The following is a 25,218-nucleotide window of genomic DNA, read 5'->3' on the forward strand; positions in this document are numbered from 1 at the left end:
CCTCCACCCCAAAAAGTAAAAGTTAAGATACACATCAAAGACTGACAAGAAACGGGAAAACCACACTGACATTAACAAAGGTATCCCACAGAGCAGAGGTGAAGCTCATCCTCCTAGTGACATTGCAAAAAGGAATTCAAGCAGTGCATCTCGGCCCACTGTCCCAAAAATGCAACCAAATCCAATGGTACATTTAGCTACACATCAACATTTAGTTGTAAAGCTGATGAAAACATTTTTATTAACAGCTGTTGCAGTCTGAGTGGACAACTCTGCTACAATCTTACCAAAATGAAAAATTCTGACTGCTACAGTGAGGGACGAAGCACTTCTGAATCCAGAGAAAACAGCTTGGATTACAACAAAAGAAAATGAGTAAGTCCATTTTTTTGTACAAAAATATATAGAATTTAGTAAAGTTTATATAGAGATTCTGGTTAAATGTAATAAAGGGTGGTCTACAACTGCACTATAAGCGTCACACCTGAAGAGTTCCATCACAGTAATTCAGGCACTGGTGCATTCAAGACACAACAGGTGCAAGTCCAAGTACTGTATCATGCTGGGATCTGCAGACACAACCTTTTACTGGGTCATTCTGTATATCTGTGCAGGACAAAAATATTCCTTTAAGATGGCTTAAAAATCGTTCTGCAAATCTACAAAAGAGGGGAAAAAAAACAGTTTAAATATTTGACACTTCTTTCAACCAGGGGACAGTGAGTTCATTGACTATTCATGCAGCCATACTGTAAAGCAGCCGTGATGCAATACTATCCACTGCTTTAGACAATTAACTTATTTTATGTGACAGCTCTGCAAAATCATCCCATTTTCACTCTTACTCAAGGTACATCTTTATTCTTCTCTGTGCCATTTAATATGGAAGCATAACAAAAGTGATAAGGAATCACAAAAGGGAAACACAACTAACTCATGCAAACATTAATGAAGCTGGCTTGTACTGAAACAGCAAACATTTTGCAACATCATGAGTGAACTGCAACTGTGCTTTATTTATTTTTTAAGCACAGGTTTGTGGAGACCCTGATTTCCATGCCTACAAAGGTCAGGAGTTATATATTTTTTTACTTTGTTTCTGATCATTTGCCTTTCCCACCAACAAAAATTAAAAGTCGTTAACCATGCTCTCGTTCTGATATTTATTTTGTTTAAACATGCTCTAGGATAAAACGTACACTATCTGTAGTTTTAAAATACTTTTTTCTTTAAAGTCTTTGTTATTAAATCACACCATGGCTCAACTAACAATGTTTGATTTCAGCTGAACTTGATGTTCCTTTTTAGTTATTTGGAAACAAACCAGAAAGAAACTGCAGATGCACAGTTATACATTACTGATTTGCCAAACTGCTTAACCAAGGAGGCAAAAATGTAGATGCTAAATGAGCCAAGTAAAAATTTGTATACCACACAAGATAAGACAATGTCATGCTTCACCTTGATACTCAAATGCAGCAGTAGTTCCACTTCCCCTTTAATGAACAAATGGGTTCATATGTTTATAGGGAAATACTAGGCTATCACAGTCTGAAGATGCTTACAAGCCTAAGCAATAACCAGAAGTCAGAATCAAATCCCATATCTTGTAACCGTGAGGTTAAGACCTTAACCATTATGTCAAATCTCCGACCACCCTAATCATAGTTGTACATCAAAACTTTGCCAACCTATTTCAGCAGGTAGATTCATAAGGGAGAAACTGCCAACACATCTCCACAGTAAACAGTGAAACATGTGCAAAACACTTGAGACTTAATTATTTGATATATATAAAAAAGGTAGAATTTCATAACATATACTTTCCTATATACAAGACAAGCTGCAGAGACCAGAAGACAGACATCATGCATCAGCCCAAGCTGTTTCCAAGTATTTTTAGCTCTCTCAACTCCATGGCTTTGGGTCTCAAAGGAAAAAAAAATCTCTTTATCCATGACCTCCTACTTCATGATACAAGAGCTGGGTAGGGGGTCCTGGGGCCATCATACTGTGATGTTTTCTGAAGTATTTTTTTTTTTAATAATGCTGTATTTCTCATTATACCCGAGTGTGTGCTTTTATTTTCTTGCATTGCAATTTACCTGGGTAGGCTGTTAAGACAGCAATATTGACATTGTGGCACATAACAGAGTGAAAGTATAGTTGTGTAAAATCTTACCATAACAGATGTCCTTGGCTTCACCAATGCAGTATTCCTTACAAATGGGGATTCCCTGCCGTGAAGCCCACCGTCTGGCTAGTTAACCAAAGTCTACCATTGCCTTAAGGTACGCTGAACGTCACCTGCACACTCCCTACGTAGGGTAGGGCATAAAGGTGACATTCAGGCACACCATCCTCAGAACTGACTGCCCCAGTAGGAACAGCAGTCCAAGGAAAACAAAGGAGAACCTGCACATCCAGGAAGGAAAAAAGACCAGGGGATGGAGGGAGGGAGTGAGTGAATACTGCAGCAATGAAGGTAAGGACATCTACTGTTACGGCAAGATTTTACACAACTGTACTATGTCCTTACATTTACTGCTGCAGTATTCCTTACAAATGGGAGAGTGCCAAAGCTCAAGAAGAAACTTGGGAAGAGGAAGCAGCAGATCCCTCTAAGAAGCCATGATGAATGGCAGCAGCAAAACGAGCTCTAGCTCTGGAGATAACATCCAGCTGGGAATGTTTGGTAAAGGTACACACAAAGTCCAGGTAGCAGCTTCAAGAACAGAACTGGCATCTAAGCCTTTGAAAAAAAGCACCAGAAGCCACAGCTCTAGCGGAATGAGCCTTTACAGAAGAAAGGAGGTTCTTGCCATGAAAAGTGTAAGAAAAGGAAACGGCCTTTGAAATCCAAGTGGAAATAGTTTGCTTGGAAACAGCCAAGCGTAAAGACCTAGGATGAAAGGAAACAAACTGATAAGATTTTCTGATAGCTTTAATTTTATCCAAATAAAATGTGAGCCATCTATGCACATCTAAGGTATGCAGCACCCTCTCACTGTCAGATTGCGGAGATTAATAAGACTGATTAAGTGATAACTCATTAACCACCTTGGGCATAAAAGAAGGATTAGCAATGCAAGGACACCCTGTCCTCATGAAATATCAAAAAAGGTGGACAAGCCATAAGGGCTTGCAATTCAGACACCCATCTAGCAGAAGTAAAAGCTAACAAAAAAAGAACAGTCTTCCACGAACAATGTTGCAAGGAAGATGAAACAGCAGGCTTAAAAGGAGCCAGAGTCACTTTTTCCAGAATTGAAATTAAGATCCCAGGGAGGAGGAAGTGTCTTCTAGGTCATCTAATATTAAGGATGCCTTTAAGAAATTGCTTAGCCTCAAATCTAAAAGCTAACGGGGGAGTTAAAGGCAGACAAGCAGAAAGAGCTGAGTGGGCCTTAATGGAAAAATAGGCTAAACTAGCATTGAACAACTCACATAAATAAGATAACCAAAGGAACATCCACAGAAAGTGGGTCCATGTCACGAGAAAGACACCAAATAGAAAACCTCTTCCATTTAGACAAGTAGGATTTCCTAGTAGTAGGTTTCCTGGCCTCCTGCAGCATGCCCTCAGAAAAAAGGTGTGTATAAAGGGATCAAAACCCAATCACCCAGTGTCAGTTGAGGCGTGGACAGGTGGGGATGGATGACAGACCCCTTTGTCTTGTGCGAGATCCACCCTGTGAAGTAACTTGTGATGACTGCCCTTGGTTAGATGCAGAAGTAGAGGGAACCAGTGCTGTCGTGGCCAAAAGGGAGTCACCAACAAGATTTTGGGAGCATCCTGTTGAATCTTAACAGGAATTTCGGAATGAGAGGAAGGGGAGGGAATGCATAAAGAAACATCCCCTTCCAAGGAAATGAGAGGGCGTCCACCTTCCATACCAGAGGAGCTGGGAGTCTGGCACAAAACAGAGGAAGTTGTCTGTTCAGAGGGGAGGCAAAGAGATCTACTTGAGGAGTACCCTACTGGTGAACAATGTCCAGAAACACATCCTTGTGAAGCATCCGTTCGTGGGACTGAGTGAAGGACCTGCTCAGATTGCCTGCCACAACCTTCTGATCTGAAGGAATGTGAAGTGCCCGAAGAGTCACTTGATATTGAATAGCCAGATCCCATACCAGAAGTGCCAGCCGACAAAGACGGTAAGATCTCGTACCCCCCCCCCCAAGATTGTTGATATACCACATGACTGTGGTATTGTCTGTGAACACCTTGAGAGGCCCTGGAGAGAAGAGAGGATGAAAGGCCTGAAAAGCCAGCATAACAGCCCTCATCTTTGATGCTGATGTGCTCCTTACACTGACGAGGCGACCACACTCCCTGAACCCTCAGGGAGGCAAACATTGCTTCCCATCCCACATCTGAAGCGTATGTGAACAGATCCTGAAAGGGAGGAGGAGGCTGAAAAGGAAGCCCTGGATTAAGAGATAACTGCTGAATCCACCACACAAGTTCTTTCAGACAGAGGAGAAGAGTAACAGGAAAGTCTAGAGATGTGCGTGCTGAAGCCACACTGACGTCAGAAACGACTGGAACTTCCTCATGGGGAGTTTGGCCACAGGGAGCATCAGAATGGTGGAAGCCATGAACCCCAGAGCTCTCAAACTCCCTGGCTGTAATGGAGGCCATGGGAAGAAGAGTTTGAAAGAAAGAAATGAGAGTTAATGCCTTTGGATGAGGCAGGGACGCCAGCACCGGCACTGTTAGAATCCTGCAACCCAGAAAGACATATTCAGGGAAGACTTTTTGAAGTTTATTGTGAACCAAAGGCACTGAAGAGGAGAAACAGTAAACTGAAGATTTTGCAAAAGGAGAAGATGCCTGAATCTGCAGGTTGTCCAAATAAGGAAAGATCTGGATCCCTTGAAGCCTGCAAAAGGCAATCACAGGAACAAGGCATTTGGTGAATACCCTTGGGGCAGTAGAAAGGCCAAAGGGCAAAGCACAGAACTGAAAACACCAGGAAGCAAATGAGAAATGGAAAAATCTCCTGAAAAGAGGATAGAGATAAGCATCCTTGAGGCCCACAGACACCAGAAAGGCCTGAGGGAGGAAGAGAGGAAAAAGGGACTGAAGGGACAACATCCGAAAGGAAGGTACTTTCAGAAAGGTGTTTAGATGGAAGATGTCTAGAACAGGTCTCCAAGTACCTTCTTTTCTGGGCACTAGAAACATCCTGGAATAAAACCCTTTCCCCCTTTGGGGCACAAGAACCTCTTGAATAGCACCCTGAGACAAGAGGTCTCGAAGAACCTCTGGGCAAAAAGGAAGTTGTTGCCGAGAAGGCTAAGGAATGCCCATAAAAGGAGGGTGGGAAATCCAGACCATGAAGTACCCTTCCCGAATGACTGACAGAACTCACTGATCCTGGGTGATTCGGAGCCAAACAGGAAGAGAGAGAGAAAGGTAAATAGGAATGTGGTTGGGGATAGGTGGATAAGTCAGACAGCACCTGGTTTGTCAGGAAAGGAAGGATTAAGAATCCCTGCAGTCTGAGTGGCCTTAGCAAGAGGAGACTGTTTACTACCCTTTTTTCCTTTAGGAGGAGGCTAAGATTGCCTACGAACAAAGGCTGGCTTAAGAAGGGTAGTTTTGTTGAAATGTAGGCATAGGAAAAACAAAAACATGCTTAAGCTCCTGTAAAGCCTTCCCCTTGTCCTGAAGACTTAAACCAGCAGCCGCTTCCCCAAACAAAGTATTATCCAGAGGTGCATCCATCAAACTTAGCCTTAATATCATTGGGCAAAGGTTGAAGCCAAAGCCATGAACATCTCCTCAGAACTGAACCAGAAGCAGCTGCCCTAGAATAGGCATCTTCTGCATCATAGCTACATTTGATGGAATGACCAACTATCTGAGAGGAAGTCCCAAGCAAGGAAAAAAAAAAGAAGTTATGTACTCACCTTAACGTTTCATGTGAGTTGTTCATCTCGCCTTCATTCTTACGGATGGGGGTTCGGAGCTGATCCTCGGCTCCGAGCCAGCCTACTACAAAGCTTGAGGTCTTCAGACAGCTCAAGGCCAAGTCCCTATCCCATGATGCACCTTGATTTACCTCAGATCTTGTTTGCTGCCTCTAATAACACCATATGCCATTCTATCACTTTTTTTAGGCAAAAACCAAAGACAGACAAAGCAACCATGATAAAACTAGTATCTCGATCCTCGAAAAACCCTGGAGGGGGTAGGAGGGTGGGAAATAAGAATGAAGACGAGATGAACAACTCACATGGAACGTTATGGTGAGTACATAACTTCTTTATGTGAAGTTGTTCTATCTCGCCATTCATTCTTTCAGATGGGTAGCGACCCAAGCACCATCTTTCTCAGGTGGCTCACGGGAGTATGTTTTTCAGGACAGTAGAACCAAAGGAGGCTCTGTCCCTGGAGGCTTTACCAACTTTGTAATGAGTGATAAGGTATGAGGTTTTGACCAAGTGGCTGCTGCACAAATACTGTCTATAGGAAGCCTAGCAGAAAAAGCAGAGGATGTGGACACTGCTCCGGTAGAATGAGCCTTAAATTTGTGTTGTAGGGGTAAAATGGCAGCCGAGTAAGTGAAAGTGATGCAAACAGATAACCATTTAGATAGTGTTGTTTTTGCCACTGGCATACCTTTCCTAGAATCTGAGAAGGAAACAAAGTTGTTCTGATCTTCTGAATTCTTTGGTTCTATCCAAGTAGAATCTGAGCTGTCTGTGAACATCAAGCTTGTGCAGCATATACTCTAAGTTGTTGGTGTGTTTGGGGAAAAACACTGGCAAATCTATAACTTGGTTAAGGTTAGCTCCAGTACAAACTTGAGGTAAGAATGAAGGATTTGTTCGCAGTGAAACTTGGTCAGCATGAAAAACCAAATATAGAGGTTTTATGGACAAGGCCTGTAGTTCCGATAATCTTCAGGCAGATGTGATGGCTACTAAAAAGATAGTCTTCCAAGACAAAAATTTCAAATCACACGAGGAAGCTGGCTTGAAAGGTGGGAGGATAATGTGTGAAAGCATAAAATTTAGGTTCCATGGGGTATAAGGAGATTTAACTGGTGGTCTGAGGTGGAAGGTCCCTTTGAGGAAGGCTTTGGACAGCTTGTGTGACATGTTAAATCCTTCAATACCAAGAGGAAAACTGGAGATGGTGGCAAGCTGTACCAGAACTGTAGCTGCTGCCGCTCCTTTGTTGAAAAGCATAGTAAACAATTCCAGTATAGAGGAATATAGGTAGGGATCAATGTTATTCTGAGAAGCCCATACAGAAAAATCTCCATTTGCTAAGGTACAACTTCCTAGTAGAGGATTTATGAGAAGATATTAAAATATGTTGCGTTTCATTTGAGAGGTTATGGAACCTGGCTATGTTGGGAATTGGAGCAGCCAAGCTGTCAATTTTAGGGACTGAAGGGAGGGATGAAGAGCCCCCAACGAATGCATCAGAATGTCAGGAAATGGGTCCAGAATCCAAGGCTCAGGAAACAGATGAAGAAGAAGAAGGGGAATCAAATCTGATGAGGCCAATGAGGGGCGATTACAATGATGGTCCTTCCCAGGGCTTTTGCTTTCTGTAGTACTTTGGGTATCAGGGGAATTGGTGGGGAAAGCACAGAGGAGACCCGGAGGCCAATCGTGTATGAGTACATCCCTTGGGGAATCTCCATGAGGGGGAATCGGGGCAAAGTAGCTTCTGCATTTTGTGTTCACGTGGGAAGCAAAAATCGTAGCAAGGCTGGCCCCATTTGCGGGATATTCTCTCCGCTATCTCTTTTTTGAGGGACCACTCATGAGGCAACAAAATTGCCCTACTCAGTTTGTCTGCAATCATGTTGGATTTCCCCAGGATATGCGTTGCTATCAGAAAGCACTGGGTGGATGTAGCCCACTGCCATTATCTTAGGGCCTCTCGACAAAGGGGATAGGACCTGGGTTCCTCCTTGTTTGTTCAAGTACCAGACCACTGACAATGTTGTCAGTCTGAACAGCAATTGTCCCCAGAAGGAGAGAGTCCTGAAAATATATATTGCAATGCCAGGAGTACCCGGTCTCATCTCCAGGACATTAATATGCAGATGTCATTCTTGTTCGGTCCATGTGCCTTGGGCTGTTCTTCCTGACAAAGCACTCCCCACCCGATCAGGGAAGCATCCGTGGTCACTGTGGCCGATGGTGAGGGTAGGATAAAAAGGACAACCAATCGTTACTTGGAGAGGTCAACCACCACCGAATATCCTTTCTGCACGTGTTTGTTACAATAATGAGATGAGATCTTGGGAGCTCTTGATAAGACCATTGCATGAACAGCAGCCATTGTAGAATCTGCATCTGCATGCGACCCAACGGAATCACTATAATTGCAGCTGCCATCATCCCCAACAACTTTAGTACTTCTGATGCTGGAACCTTGTCTCTGGATATGAAGTTCTGAATTTGCTGACGTAGTAATATCCTTTCTGATGGAAGTTTTAAAGTGGTGGTGGTGTCGTCCATTTCTGCTCTAATAAAAACGATATGTTGCGATGGCGACAAGGCAGATTTTTCTGAGTTTATGGTAATGTCCAGTTTATTGCAAAGAGTAAGAGTGGTGTCCCTGGCTTGTATTAGCTGATGCCTAATGGTGGCAGTGAGGAGCCAATCGTCTAAGTACAGAAACACCTGGAATCCCGAACACCTAGGTGAGCCATGACCACTGCCATATATTTAGTGAACACTCTGGGGGCTGTAGTGAGACCTAAAGGCAGGGCTCGAAATTGGTAATGCTTGGCTCCCAGCTGGAAGTGCAGATGATCCCTGGATGGTATGGCCATTTTTATATGGTAGTACGCATCCTGGAGATCTATAAAGCGCATCCAATTTTCTTTCCCTAAGAAGGGAAGTAGTGACTGAAGCGTGACCATCCGAAACTTCTTGACAGATCTGTTTAGTCTGCCGAGGTCCAAAATAAGTCTCCAGTCCCCTGTCTTTTTTGGAACTAAAAAGAATCTTGAGTAAGTTCTGGATCCTGCCTGGTCTGCTGGGACTGGCTGGATGACTTTGTTAGCAACGTTTGGATCTCTACTGTTGCTTGTTCCCTACAGCTGGGTGTAACATCTGGGATTTTTGTTGTCAATGGGGGGGGGGGGGTATGGTGAACGGAATAGAATATCCTCTAGAAAAATAAATTATGTACCTACCATAATGTTCCATGTTAGTTGTCCTTCATCTCGCCTTCCTTCTTGCTTGATGGGTTCGGAGCCAATCCTCGGCTCCGACCTGGCCACTTACTATAGCTAGAGAGCTCTTTACTGGCTCAAGGCTACCCCTAATACCAGAATGCCCAGTGCCAGCTACCCAGATCTCGTTAGAAATAGCTCACACTAGCCATAATTATTGAAGATAATCCATTAATAAACCTGGATATACAGTTAATTGTCATGGATTGGTTGAGAAGCAACTAATAAAACAAATTAGCCAGTGAAACTCCTCTCAATCCTCGAGGAAGGGGGAAGGAGGGAGGGACGCAAGAAGGAAGGCGAAATGAAGGACAACTAACATGGAACGTTATGATAGGTACATAACTTCTTTGTTAAGTTGTCCATTCTTGCTTTCATTCTTGCTGGATGGGACAGCGTCCCTTGCACCTCAATCCTGGGTGGCTCATTGGAACAGACTCTTCAGAACAGTGGAACCAAATGAAGCTCTGCCCCCGGAGACCACATCTACTTTGTAATGAGAAATGAATGTATGAGGATCTGCCCAAGTAGCTGCTGCACAAATTGAATCTATGGGCAATCTAGATTGAAATGCTACCGAAGCAGCTACTGCCCTGGTTGAATGACCTTTTGGTTTTGTTGGAAGATCATTTTGTCTCAAGTGGTAGGTATGGATGATGGTGTCAGATAAAGTACAGTTTTGTACCTACCATAAATGTAGATGTTTGAGTGTATACACTGCTGCAGTCATTACACTTGGGTTATCCTGCCGTCAGGCGGTTCCCCAGCTGGCCTGAGTTTCAAGGTCCGGCATTGGTTGCGGTCGCCTCCTCCCCGACGTCAGTGCAACAGGGGTATATAAGATGCAGCAGACGCCATTTTCTTCAGTTTTTCTTGCCCCAGATGTCAGGTGCCTCCAAATAGGTAGACAATTCCAATTGCTAATAAAACATGCATAAGAAAAGCAAAAAACAACTTACAGCTACCAGCAAATACTCCCCATAGGTAGTAAGGGTAGAAGACATAGGCACGTACCAGCCAGTAAGAGGGAAGGAGGAGGGTAACCTGGACTGCAGCAGTGTATACATTCTAACATCTACATTTATGCTAGGTACAAAACTGTACTATGTTCATCGTGTTACACTGCTGCAGTCATTACACTTGGGTAGAATCCCAAAGCTGAGCTAGGGTGGCTGGTTCTATAAGGCATTAGGGGTGGCTATAAGGCTCTGCAGCACTGCAGTGGTGAAGCCAGCTCTGGATTTAGAGTATAGAGGCAGATGGTAATGCTTGGTGAAGGTATGTACAGAACTACAAGTTGCTGCTTCCAAAATATCCTTGGTAGGTACTCCCCTGAGGTAGGCAGTTGAAGTGGCTGTTGCCCTGGTGGAGTATTTATTTTTATTTTATTTATTTTTTATTTTACATTTGTTAACCGGGCTGGTCTAGCTGGATACATATCCGTTTTCAGTAGAGGCCCGAGGAGAAAAGCTCCAATACAAAATGGAAGTACATGTTTAAATTACAAAATTCAAAGTATAGTTACTACAAAGAGAATATAGATTACATATGCAGGAATGAAAAATTACATAGATGTTATATAAGACAAGGACAGACAGGAGGTTATACACAAAACATTGATTTTGTTATATTACTGGAAAATAGACTGAAATCGGAGAATCTTCCTAAATTGTTATAAGGAAAGAGAGATTTTAGAGATCTGCAATTAGGGAAATGGGCTAGGGATATGGGACTAGAAGGTATGAGATATGTAGTTAGTCAGGTTCACGACATGGGCATATCCATTGTGTGGAGAGATATTCTTTTAGGTTAAATTTGAACTGATTGAGCCAAGTAGTAAGTCTAAGGTTGTTTGGCAGGAGTTCCACTGCTTGCCAATGGAATTGAGAGGCATCCCCACCTAAGTTTTGCTTTAATAGTTAGGATCTGGATGCTGTTTGATGATCGGAGACTGTTGAGGTTAGTATATGGAGTCAGAATTCTGCACAGTGAGGGAGTTCTATCAGGATGGTTGATTATTTTATAAGCTTCAGTGAGTTGGCTAAGTTTGAGGAGATTTGGCAGTTCCAACCATCCAAGTTTCCTCAGGTTAAGGCAATGATGGGTTCGATAAGGGGAACCTGTAATAAATCTGGCAATGTGGTTGTAGGCAAGAGAGAGCATGTTAAGTTCACGTTTATTGAGAAAAGAGAGGATCGGGAAGCATAGAGGAGGGAAGAGAGGAGATGGGTACGGGCAATAGTTAATTTGGTAGTGGGAGTTAGGAAGTTTTAATTCTGTACATAGATCCTAGTTTTTGTTAACAGACTTTACTGTTTGGGTAATGTGTATGTCAATTTGAGCTTATGATCAATAGTAACACCTAGCAGTTTGGTACTGGTGACAGGGGTTATGAGGGTCCCATTATTGGATTTAATATGGAAGGTTATGTTGTTAGTGTTTGGGAGTTCTTTACCTAGAGGTGAGAAGACGTTGGGGAAGAAAAGTAATAGTTTCGCTTTAGCTGGGTTAAGTAGGAGTTTTAAGTCAGTGAACCATTTTTCAACTAGTGAAAACAATGTTGTGTGATCGCTTGGAGATTCGAGAGGGAGACGCCGAGCAGATTAAGGTGGAGTCGCCGGCATATTGGATGCAGGTGGATTTAGGGACTCACTGATTGAAGGTCATTTATGAAGATGGAAAACAGAAGTGGGCCCAGTATCGAGCCCTGAGGAACACCTATGGTATTAGGGGGCAGTCCTGATATTCTGTTTGCCACAGGACAGCTTGTTGCCTACCAGTGAAGTAGGCATTGAACCAGTTTAGTGCTGAGTGTCCAGACGAGGGTTTCAAGGATGTTAAGAAGGAATTGATGATTGACCATATCGAATGCTTTTGATAGGTCCAGAAAGAGGGCAGAGGATATGAGTTTGTTATTACGATTGTTGTTGATTGAGTCAACAAAGGAAAGGAGGGCAGTAGTTGTACTATGGTGTGGGCGAAAACTGTGCTGGGCATTGGACAAGAGATGATTAGAGGTCAGATAGTGAAGAAGTTGTTTGTGGATGCATCTTTCCATGATTTTCGCTATCGGGGACAGGATGGCTATTGGTCTATAATTTGACGTTTCCAGGGAGGTACCTCCTTTGTGAAGCGGAATGATATAAGAAGTCTTCCAAATGGAGGGAATGTTCATCTCAGTTATAGTTCTATTGATAAGGATTGATATGGGGTAGGCTATTTCATCAGACAATTTGTAAGAATTCCAGGAAGGTGGTCAGCCGCTAGGGTGGTTGGTTTGAGTTTTTTAAGAGGAGCGCATAGGAGGAAGAGACTGGCTTTAAATTGAAGGGTAGGGTGTCAAGATGCAGTTTCGCAGCAGGTGGGGAAGTGGAGGTAAGTTGACTGGCTAGGGTTTGATAGTCTCAGTGAAGAAGGAGTTAAAGGTGTTGGCTACTTCTTCTTGGCCTTTCTAACAATTTCGGGGTTGGGGTGGAAGTTTTGCCTGGGTGCAGAAGGTTGTTAAAACCTGCCCAGAATTTCTTTGGGTTGTTCTGGTGTTTTTGCTGGAGGTTGCAGAAGTATTGTTTTTTGTCTTGGGTAATGGCAGTTTTAGTGGCGTTTCTTAGTTGTTGAAATTTATAACGGTCTTGGGGGTTTTGTGGCTCTCCATTTATCCCAGGCTTGGTCACGGAGTTTGATTTTGGATTTAGTATCACTAGTTAGCCAAGGTGCTATCGAGTTTTGGTTCTAATTTGTCTATGTGGGGCATGTGAGTCAAGTATCTTAAGGAATGTGTCATTGAAGTGGGACACACTGTCTTCTAGTGAAAGAGTTTTAATATGGTCCAGTTGCAGGATTTCAGGTCGGCAAGAAATAGTTGAGGGACAAATTTTTTTGTTTCTGATTAGTCTATATAGGGGGTTAGAAGTAGGGCATTTATGTTTAATGATATAAGTTATTAGGTGATCGCTGAGGTCACAGGAAGGGTACCAGTGGTGTAGTTATTAGAGTCCCTATTAGTAAGGATCCAGTCAATAATACTTTCTTTTGAAGTGAGTTGCCTATTCTGGTTGGGGATAGGATATTTTGGGAAAAACCATGTAGGTTAATAGGTTGTGGAGTTATATGGTAGAAAAGAGAGACCAGTCAATGTTGACGCCTCCAAGTACTATGGTTTCTTGTGGGTAGTTGATGGCTAGCCAGCTCAGGGTATGCTCCAGGTTTTCTGTGTTCTTCCCTGGTGGGATATAGGTTACAATAAGGTTGATGCTTTTGAGTGTTTAGGCAGATCTGTAGGGCTATAATTTCTAGGTTTGAGATTGTAGGAGGTTGGACTTGGTTCTTAAGGATGTTAAGGGTATTTTTAAACATAATAGCTATTCCTCCACCTTTTTCTTTGCACGATCAGCCCTGAGTATATTGTACCGGTGGGAGGATCTCTTCATTCTTAGTAGTGGGTTTTAGCCATGTTTCAAGTTAGACACATGATGTAAGGGGACTGTGTAGCTATGATGGCGTGAAGGTTGTGAATTTTATTGTTAATGCTTCTTAGGTTCAGGTGCAGTATTAGAAGGGAGTCAGTAGATTTTCGGGTTATATTATGGGGTTAGAAATTGGCATAGTGGTGGGACCTGGGTTTGGGTGAATATCTCCGTCGATGTTAATACAATTTTTGAAGTAAACTAAAATCTTTGTAATTTAAATAGGATTTTGAGATTAGATTTGTTATGTGGAATTTTAGGGTGTTGAAGTGTGGGGTGGACTATTTTGGGGGATACATTTTTGTCCTGGTAGATTGAAGGTGGAATATAACTGACATGGAGATTGTATTGGGAGTTGGTGTGGCACTTAGGAAAAGATACCCATAAGGGTTTGGTTTTCATATATTGTTAGGATATAGGTGGGTGGAGTCTTTCCTTAATGAAAGATATGTTGGCATACAAGAATTAAAAGGTATTAGCTGAAAGAGTGGTGTCCCTGGCTTGTATTAGCTGATGCCTAATGGTGGCAGTGAGGAGCCAATCGTCTAAGTACAGAAACACCTGGAATCCCGAACACCTAGGTGAGCCATGACCACTGCCATATATTTAGTGAACACTCTGGGGGCTGTAGTGAGACCTAAAGGCAGGGCTCGAAATTGGTAATGCTTGGCTCCCAGCTGGAAGTGCAGATGATCCCTGGATGGTATGGCCATTTTTATATGGTAGTACGCATCCTGAAGATCTATAAAGCACATCTAATTTTTTTTCCCTAAGAAGGGAAGTATTGACTGAAGCGTGACCATCCGAAACTTCTTGACAGATCTGTTTAGTCTGCCGAGGTCCAAAATAAGTCTCCAGTCCCTGTCTTTTTTGGAACTAAAAAGAATCTTGAGTAAGTTCTGGATCCTGCCTGGTCTGCTGGGACTGGCTGGATGACTTTGTTAGCAACGTTTGGATCTCTACTGTTGCTTGTTCCCTGCAGCTGGGTGTAACATCTGGGATTTTTGTTGTCAATGGGGGGGGGGGGGGTATGGTGAACGGAATAGAATATCCTCTAGAAAAATAAATTATGTACCTACCATAATGTTCCATGTTAGTTGTCCTTCATCTCGCCTTCCTTCTTGCTTGATGGGTTCGGAGCCAATCCTCGGCTCCGACCTGGCCACTTACTATAGATAGAGAGCTCTTTACTGGCTCAAGGCTACCCCTAATACCAGAATGCCCAGTGCCAGCTACCCAGATCTCGTTCGAAATAGCTCACACTAGCCATAATTATTGAAGATAATCCATTAATAAACCTGGATATACAGTTAATTGTCATGGATTGGTCGAGAAGCAACTAATAAAACAAATTAGCCAGTGAAACTCCTCTCAATCCTCGAGGAAGGGGGAAGGAGGGAGGGACGCAAGAAGGAAGGCGAAATGAAGGACAACTAACATGGAAGGTTATGATAGGTACATAACTTCTTTGTTAAGTTGTCCATTCTTGCCTTCATTCTTGCTGGATGGGACAGCGTCCCTTGCACCTCAATCCTGGGTGGCTCATTGGAACAGACTCTTCAGAACAGTGGAACCAAATGAAGCTCTGCCCCCGGAGACCACATCTACTTTGTAATGAGAAATGAATGTATGAGGATCTGCCCAAGTAGCTGCTGCACAAATTGAATCTATGGGCAATCTAGATTGAAATGCTACCGAAGCAGCTACTGCCATGGTTGAATGACCTTTTGGTTTTGTTGGAAGATCATTTTGTCTCAAGTGGTAGGTATGGATGATGGTGTCAGATAAAGTACAGTTTTGTACCTACCATAAATGTAGATGTTCGAGTGTATACACTGCTGCAGTCATTACACTTGGGTTATCCTGCCGTCAGGCGGTTCCCCAGCTGGCCTGAGTTTCAAGGTCCGGCATTGGTTGCGGTCGCCTCCTCCCCGACGTCAGTGCAACAGGGGTATATAAGATGCAGCAGACGCCATTTTCTTCAGTTTTTCTTGCCCCAGATGTCAGGTGCCTCCAAATAGGTAGACAATTCCAATTGCTAATAAAACATGCATAAGAAAAGCAAAAAACAACTTACAGCTACCAGCAAATACTCCCCATAGGTAGTAAGGGTAGAAGACATAGGCACGTACCAGCCAGTAAGAGGGGAAGGAGGGAGGGTAACCTGGACTGCAGCAGTGTATACATTCTAACATCTACATTTATGCTAGGTACAAAACTGTACTATGTTCATCGTGTTACACTGCTGCAGTCATTACACTTGGGTAGAATCCCAAAGCTGAGGTAGGGTGGCTGGTTCTATAAGGCATTAGGGGTGGCTATAAGGCTCTGCAGCACTGCAGTGGTGAAGCCAGCTCTGGATTTAGAGTATAGAGGCAGATGGTAATGCTTGGTGAAAGTATGTACAGAACTACAAGTTGCTGCTTTCAAAATATCCTTGGTAGGTACTCCCCTGAGGTAGGCAGTTGAAGTGGCTGTTGCCCTGGTGGAGTAAGATCTAATGCTGCTAGGTACAGGTTTTCCATGGTATGTGTAGCAGAAACGTATACAACGTCCTATCCATTTTGAAATAGTCGGTTTTGAAATGGCTTTTCCCTGTGCTCCTGCAGCATATGCTACCAATCATTGCTCAGATTTTCTGAAAGCTTTGGTTTTGTCCAAGTAGAAGCATAACTGCTTGTGAATGTCCAAAGAGTGCAGTAGTCTCTCCCCTTTATTCTGTGGTTTAGGATAAAAAGTTGGCAGGTGAATAGTTTGGTTTAGAGCCACACTGGATACCACACCTTTGGCATAAATGTAGGGTTAGTTCTTAAAGACACCCTGTCATGGTGAAAGATGAGGAAAGGTTCCACTGCCATTAGTGCTTGTAATTCTGAAACTCTTCATGCTGATGTTATCGCCAGGAGCAGAGCAGTTTTCCAAGAGATATATTTTAATTCTGCTATGTTAGCTGGCTCAAAAGGAGGTAGAGTTAGTTTTTCCAAAACAAAGTTGAGGTCCCAAGTTGGAGTAGGTGCTCTACAGGGCAGTCTTATGTTTTTAGCCCCTCTGAGGTACTGTTTTAACAGAGGATTAGAGAAAATTGGTGGATCTGTGTTGTAATGAGCAGAGATGGCAGAGGCGTGGATCTTGATGGATGAGAAGGAGAGGCCTTTGTCCAGCATCTCAGTTAAGTATTGTAGTATCTGAGGAATGCTTTGGACAAGTGGGTCAAGGCTGTGAGCTTGGTTTCAGGCACAGAATCTCTTCCATTTATCCGAATAGGCTTTCCTGGTACTTGGCCTTCTGGCCTCCAGAATGACATCCATAACAGCTTTGGAGAGAGGCATTGCTTGCTTGACTAAGTAATCTTCCATGCAGCTAGGTTTAAGGTCTTTAGCTGGCTGTGTAGTATTTGATTGTTGTGCTGAGTCAGCAGATGTGGGATTTGAGGCAAAATCCAGGGTGGTTCTTGTGCTAAGCTCCTTAAGACTGGGTACCAGTGCTGGCGTGGCCAGTCTGGTACAATCAGGATCGTCTTTGGCTCTTCTTGCCTGGCTTTTATGAGCACCTTTGGCAGGAGAGGTAGTGGTGGGAAAGCGTATACTTGTAGGTTCTCCCAGCTGAATGAGAGGGCTTCCACTTTCCATGCTTGTGGATGATAACTCCTTGTGCAGAAATTTTGTAGCTGGCAGTTTATTGGGGATACAAACAGATCTATGTCCGGGCTCCACCATTTCTGTGTTATCATTCTGAATATTTGTGGATTCAATTCCCATTCATGGGGATCCATGATGTTTCTGCTCAAGTCATCTGCCAGTGTGTTTTTCTCTCCTGGCAGGAACTGTGCTTGCAGATGAACTTGAAGGTTTATAGCTGTGTTCCACAAGGTCATGACTTGTCTGCATAGGAGGTAGGAGTGAGTGCCCCCTTGCTTGTTTATGTACCACATAACTGTGGTGTTGTCTGTCTTTAACAGTAGTTGTCCTGGCTGCAGCAGGTCCTTGAAAGCTATAAGGGCATTTTGTACAGCTAGCATCGCTTGTTGATTGATGTGAAGATGCCTTTGTTCTGCGGGCCACATGCCCTGAATACATATGCCTGTCATGTGTGCTCCCCAGGCGTAATCCGATGCATCTGTTGTCAGTGTTTGCCTGGCTGTGGGTTGTGTAAAAGGCTGTCCCTTGTTGAGGTGACAAGCTTGAGCCCACCACTGAAACTCCTGTTGAAGGCAAGGGATTAGTGGTATAACTTGTTTCCAAACTCTGACCGTGTTGAGACCATACATTCTTTAGGTACCACTGTAGTTTCCTCATATGCAGTTTGGCATATGGAATTGGTAGTATGCAGGATGCCATGTAACCCAAGGCCTGCAGAATTTTTCTTGCAGGGAGTTGGGTCTTTGTTGCCATCAACTGAAAGTTTTGAGTCGGTTGTCTTTGCTTGTCTGGTGTGAGATAAGCCACCTGGGCCGTTGTGTTCAAGTTGGCACCCAGGAATATAATCTCTTGTGAGGGCACTAGTTTTGATTTCTTTTTGCTTACTGTGTACCCCAGGCAACTTGGTAATTTTTTTTTTTTTTTTTTTTACAAATGCCAGATGCTTTAGAAGAATGTCCTTGCTCTCTGCTTGAATCAGGCAGTCGTCCAGGTACAGATAAATTTGAATTCCTTTCTGTCTGCAAAATGAAATTACTGGTGCCAGGCACTTTGTGAATACCCTGGGTGCAGTAGATAAGCCAAAGGGCAGTGCAGAGAATTGGTAGTGCATTGAACCAGCTATGAATCTGAGGTATCTTCTGCAGTTTTGTCTGACAGGGACAAGCAGGTATGCCTCCTTGAGGTCCAAAGTCACGAGCCAAGCTTTCTTGCCCAGCATGGGAAGAAGCTGCTGTAATGTCAACATTTTGAATTTCGGAACATCCAGGTAAGTGTTTAAAGATGAAAGATTCAGAATGGGCCTCCAGGCATTGTCCTTTCTGGGTACCAGAAAGAGTCTTGAGTAAAATCCTTGTCCTTGCTCCTGTGATGGTACCTTCTGAATAGCTCTCATATCCATGAGTGCTGTAATTTGTTTTTGAGCCTCTGCCCATTGATTTGGTGGCAGATTTGGCATTCCTTTTAACCTTGGCAGAGTGTGAAAGTGGAACCTGTAACCTTGAAATACAATGCTGAGAACCCATTTGTCTTTGGTGATCATTTGCCAATTGTGGTAGAAGAGTGCCAGTTTTCCTCCCAAGGGGGGTGCCAAGAAGGATTTGTTTGGCAGCTGTAGTGGGAAGTTATTGGAGCTGCTTTTTATATGGTTGGGGCCTGTCTTCCCCTTCTTTCTGGCCTGATGCAACCCATTGTCAAGGCCTATAAGGACCTTGTGTTTGACCTCAACCTCTTGGACATCTGTATCTTCCCCTTTGAGGTCCGTCTGTAATTGGAAAGGACCAATTCTTAGTTGGTCAGTTTCTGCTAAATCTAGGAGGCTGAACCTGTAAGAAATCCTTCACCGTTTGCATAGATTTTGCCTTATCCTCCATTTTCTTTAATACCTCTTCTGCCTCAACTCCAAATAACACATCCTGCTGCAAAGGTGCATCCAATAATTTTGCTTTAACATGATCTGGTAACGTATGTCCTTTTAACCAAGCACGTCTTCTAATGACAGAGCCTGTAACTGCTGCTCTGCAGGAGGCCTCTAGACAATCAAAACCACATTGCAAAGTATGCTTTCCCACTTGTTCAGCTGCATGCAAGAAATCCTGCATTTCTTTAAAATTAGGAGGATCTGATTCTGGAAGCATTTTCTGTTTTAACTGAGACAGTAAAAATTGCTGATATTTTAGCATGTGAAACTGGCAATTTAAGGCTCTCATTGCTAAAGTTGCAGACGTATATACTTTCTTTTCCCATCTGTCTAATGCTCTGGAATCTCTGTCAGAGGGGACTGGATTCTTGGCTGATGAGGCCTTAACTCCTTTGGGTCCCTGAGAAATAGTTTCAGGGTCAGCTACAGGGCTTTTATACAGACATTTATGTGAGTCAGGGACTCTGTAGTATCTGTCAGGTTTAACAGGGGCTGGAGGCAAGGAATCAGGATTTAAGCTGGATTCAGTATACACATCATCCACAATATCTAACACTGGCGGAATAGCAAGGGGTCTGTGTTGAGGTAATAAAAGGAAGTCTCTGAGCCTTTTCTTGGATTCTGAGTAATCCTGGCCTTCCCAGTGGAAACGCTCCCTCATGGTATTTAGGGTTTCCCCAAAGGCGGTGAGGCTGATGGAATTGATTCCTCAGCATCAGAATCCTCATAAGGGGGTAAAGAGCATCCTAGGTCTGAGGATGAATCAGAAGAGATGGACACCTGGTAGGATGAGTCATAGTCTGCATCGTGTCTAGGCCTTTTATCAGGAGGGGGATGGGACCCCCTGATCAGAGTGATTAGGTCTTCGGCCATTTTGAGCATTTGTTTCTTAAGCATGGAGGCCTGTCCTGGAGAATGTTGTATTTGTTTCTTTGATTTTAAAGGAGGCTTAGACTTAGCTGAGGGTTTAATGCTCAACTCAGTAGGTCTGAAGGCACCACGCGGCAAGAAAGACTGAAGAAAATGGCGTCAGCTGCATCTTATATACCCCTGTCGCACTGACGTCAGGGAGGAGTCGACAGCAACCGACGCCGGGCCAAGACTTTGGAACTCAGGCCAACTGGGGAACCGCCTGATGGCAGGATAACCCAAGTGTAATGACTGCAGCAATGTAACATGATGAACATCTATTCTGGCAATGTTACTTTAGAAACTGGAAGGCCTTGTTTGTTGTTAGCAAATGAAAGGAACAACTGATCCGATTTTCTCATTTCTTTAATTCTATGGAGATAGAAACGCAGTTGTCTATACACATCCAATTGGTGTAGTTTGTATTCTGCTTTGTTGGAATGATTAGGGAAAAAAGACAGGAAGGTCAATATATGGATTCAAATTGTGTTTTGAACAAACGTTGGGTAGAAAAGATAGGTTGGTTCTCAGAGAAGCTCTGTCTTTGTGAAAAACTAGGTATGGAGGGTGAACACACTGCATGAAGTTCTGAGACACATCTGGCAGAAGTAATAGCAACTAAGAAAAGAGCTTAAGAGGGAATTTTCAAGGAACATGATGCTGCTGGTTCAAAGGGTGGCATTATCAAGGAGGCCAGAACTAAATTGAGATCCCAAGGTGGAAGGGGCTCTTTTACTGGGGGTTTAAGTAGAGATGTACCTCTCATGAAGGCCTTACATAGTTTGTGAGACATTATGCTGGAGTTAGAAACTCTGACATGAAAATTTGAATTGGCAGCTAATTGTACTCTGATGGTAGCAGCCGCTGCACCCGAATGAAACAGTTCTACTAAGAAATCCAAAATCTCGTGTATAGGAGCTGTAAAAGGATCTAAATTTCTGGATTCTGCCAAGTAAGATAATCTTTTCCATTTGCTAGCATAGACTTTCCTTGTATTTGTCTTATGGGAGGAAACAATAATATTACACACTGCTGGGGAAATATTGGGGAGCCTGGCTAGGATTGGAAGTTGAGTAACCAAGCTGTGAGCCTGAGAGATTGGAGGGATTGCTGTAGTCCACCTGACTGATGAATCAAGAAGTCTGGTACTGGGGCCAGAATCCAAGACTGGGCTAAAAGGTGGGGGTGAAGGAATGGAAACCAAATCTGTCGAGGCCAATAGGGGGCAATGAGGATCATTTTGCAACCCAACGATTTTGCTTTCTGAATGACTTTTGGAATTAGGAGAAAGGGGGGAATGCATAAAGGAGTCCCTGAGACCAATCGTGGACTAGAGCATCCCTGGGTGTCTGACCTGGAGGAGGAACAAGGGAGAAGTAGCTGCTGCATTTGTTGAGGGGAGAGGCAGAGAGATCGCAGCAAGGCTGGCCCCATTTTCAGAAAATAAGATCCACAATTTCCTGTTTCAGATACCACTCATGAGGCATGAGGATCGCTCTGCTGAGCCTGTCCGCTATTGCGTTGGATGTCCCAGGGATGTGTGTTGCTGTCAGAAAACGTTGGGAGAAAATCACCAATTGCCACAGTCTGAGGGCCTCTCGGCACAAGGGGTATGACCTGGTTCTGCCCTGTTTGTTGATGCACCAAACCACTGACATATTGTCCGTCTGTATTGCAATGGTCCCGGCAGGGAGAGAGTCGAAGAGCTTGCAATGCTAGGAGCACTGCTCTCATCTCCAGGACGTTGATGTGCAAGGGGTACTCATGAGGTTGCCAAGTGCCTTGGACTATATTCCCTAGATGCTGCCCCCCCCCCCATCAGGGAAGCGTCCATGGTCACTGTGGCGACCGGATGGGGTCCCATGAAAGGTCTGCCCTAGTGGGGAGACCATCCACCAGGAAAGGTGTCTTTTGCAAGATTCCGTAATTAGCATCATGTGAGACATGGGTAATTCCTGGAAGGGCCATTGTGTGAAAAGAAGCCACTGAAGGATTCTCATGTGAAAGTGTGCTAAGGGAACTAGAAGAATGGCTGCTGCCATGGACCCCAGAGCTTTAAGAACATATTTGACTTTAATTCTTTTACTCCTCAGGAGAAGTGACACCTGTTTTCAAATAATGGAAACTCTTTCCTGAGGCAATTTTACAATCATTCTTCTTGTGTTTAGCACTGCTCCTATGTATGTAATAGATTGACAGGGCAAAAAGGCAGATTTTTCAAAGTTTATTGTGATGCCTAGATGAGCACAGGATGTGATGGTGTAATCTCGTGCTTCTATAAGTTGTTGCCTGGTGACAGCAGTGAGGAGCCAGTCATCCAGATAAGGAAACACCTGGAATCCTTGACGTCTCAGGTGAGCCATGACTATTGCCATGCATTTGGTGAACACAGTGGAGGCTGTGGTGAGACCAAAAGGCAGAGCTCTGAATTGGTAATGACTGGCCCCTAGCTGGAAGCGTAGCAATCTCCTGGACCGTCTGTCCATTTTTATGATAGCATGCATCCTGAAGATCTATGGAGCACATCCAATTGTCCTGACCAAGAAAGGGGAGAACGGACTGCAGTGTTACCATCCGGAAGTTTTCTTTCTGTACAGACTTGTTTAACCTGCTGAGATCCAGAATTGGTCTCCAGTCCCCTGTCTTTTTGGGCACCAAAAAGAATCTTGAATAAGTTCCGGATCCTACTTGGTCTGCGGGGACTTCTTGGATGGATCTTTTTTCTAGTAGTCTTGAAACTTCTGTAACTGCCTGATCCCTTAGATTGGGTGGGACATGTGGGATGGATTTTTTTTTAAACAAAGGGGGGTTGATGAAAGGGAATCTTGTAACCTCCGGATATAATGGCTAGTACCCATTTGTCTTTTGTAATATTTTGCCAGGCAGTTGGGTACAATGAAAGCCTTCCCCAGACTGCCTCCAGAGTTGAGCAGTCGGGCATACCTTCAGGGATGTTGATAGGGTTTGAAAGAGAATGTATCTCTGTCAGCCTGATTTTGCGGACTTCCTCTGCCACGAGGGCGGCGTCTGCCATTATTATTTCCCCCTCTGCCCCTGGAGGAAAATTCACCACGTGCATCAGGCAAGGGTCCCTGGGATTTTCGAAACCACATCTTTCCACCCTTTTGACCTTTTGAGTATGGTCTGGTAGGAATGGAAAAACAGACTCAGACATCAGAGAGCGTCTTGCCTTCCTGCTGGCACCTGGTAAGCATGTCTTTCACCTGAGGCCCAAAGAGAGAGGAGCCATCAAATGGGGTACTGGTGAAGGACGCTCCGAAAGGTTCCGCAAACTGACACAGCTGCAACCAGGAATGTCTCCTAAGAGCTACTCCTGTTCCCGCAGCTCTACTTGCTCCATCGGCTGCGTATGAAATAAGCCTCATGGAGGAGTTGACTACTGAATTAAGAGTCGCAAGCTGGGTAGCTACCTTGGCTGAAGCTCGCTCAGCTGTAGGATCTTGTACGGTATCTCCAAGCTCTTTTAGAAGATCCCTCTGATGCGTAGTAAAATGGGAAAGATAATTCAGGGACCTAAGGGAGAAGGTCGCTGATGAAAACATTCACTTCCCATACTGTCCATTGTACGAGAGTCTTTAATCGGTGGATGGACAGATAAGGTTTCAGCTAATTCTCTTTGTGGCTGCTGCTACCACCATGGCATCAACTGGGACACCTTTAGTTAAAATTTTTGTCCACGGGGAGCTGTGATGAATTTATTGGGTCTCCTTGGGACAGGTTTCATGGAATCTGGAGCTGACCAAGCCTTTCGAGACACTACAGACATGAGTGGATCAAAAGGCGGAGACACCCAGGAGATGAAAGGTCTGGAACCAAATGAGTCCTGATATACAGACTCGGAGGGGGCTAGGGAAGTCCAGCTACGCCTCTGCCTGAGAATCTCAAGGATGTACGAAAAGGAAACCTCTTCATAGGGGGACCTTGGAGACCCCTCTGATTCATCCAGGTCTGCATCTGAGGTGACAGACTCAGGGGAGTCTAGGTGCTTCCTCTTGCACTTTTTCTTCCAGGGAGCCTGCTCAGAATGCTCTGGGGAGGCTTCAGAAGAAGAGGGTTCACCCAATGGGGTGTCCTGGGGCATAGGTTCCCTACGCTTTAGGGCTGGAGGAGGAGCAGAGGTTGTCACAGGCACAGAGGAGGACTGAGCCAATGGAACTGATAGTGGAGCAGTCTGTGGGGACAGCACTCTCCGCATGACCTCGAAGGCATCACAGTCTTGACACAAGGAGTGCTCCAGCTCCGAAGATACAAGAATACCACCCTGTGCCGAGGGCGACGGCTCAGAGGACGATGTGGGAGCCGAGCTCAACTGAGCCGATGCTCCGAGAGGGAGTGCGGGCTAGTACAAGGGTCCAATGCCACTTCCCCCATCGGAGCCAACAAGAGAGCTTTGGCGCCCAGATACCTCGATGGGAGGAAGAATCGAGGTAATCGGAGCCAACGTCGGAGCCGATGAGGATGTCATCGGAGCCAAAGGAACCACTATTGGAGCGTCCATGGACTCTGGCTCCGAACTAAGTATAGTCGGAGGAAGAATAGAAATCGAAGTGGATGGGGCCGAAGCCTGTTCAGGTGCGCTGGAAAGCATTTTAGCAAGGGCCTGTGAATTAAGCAACCTACTGACCACTCTCTCCACATCCTGATCCGATAACCTCGAGGATCGAGAGAAGTGGGAAGATGAGCGATGACTGGGACTTGCTTTGGAGTAATTGTGATTCTGGCACCGAGCAAATCAGCTCCAAAGAAGGAGACCTAGCTCTTTTGTGGTTCCGAGATGGCTACGAAGTAACAGTTGGAGCCGATGGAGGGGTGATCTTGTCGGTTGGTTTGTCAAGCTCACAGGTCGGTTCTGAACATGGAGCAGACAGCTTGAATGGTTTCAAAGGTTTCGCTGGCTGAGATGCTTTAGCCGGAGAGCCCTGTTTTAATAATCCACAGAAGATAAGCTTGTTTTTCCGCTCCTGTAGGACCCTTGGACTAAAGGCATGACAAATAGCACAAGACTCCTTCAGGTGCAGAGCCCCCACGCAAACACAACTAGTGTGCCCATCTGT

At 44.3% G+C, this 25,218-nt stretch overlaps 1 protein-coding gene across 1 annotated transcript in view; it reads right to left on the reverse strand.

Moving 5' to 3' along the window:
* Positions 1 to 210: 210 nt before the first annotated feature.
* PRIM1 (DNA primase subunit 1) overlaps positions 211 to 25,218 on the reverse strand; it is a gene marked incomplete in the record, with an annotated part of 324,551 nt that continues 299,543 nt past the window's right edge. Inside the window, 1 exon segment of the mRNA XM_044083646.1 lies at positions 211 to 659. Within this exon segment, the coding sequence (XP_043939581.1) occupies positions 640 to 659 (20 nt within the window).

Source organism: Protopterus annectens, chromosome 9.part0 (genome assembly GCF_019279795.1).
Source record: "Protopterus annectens isolate FY-2018-M chromosome 9.part0, PAN1.0, whole genome shotgun sequence".
NCBI lineage: Eukaryota > Metazoa > Chordata > Ceratodontiformes > Protopteridae > Protopterus > Protopterus annectens.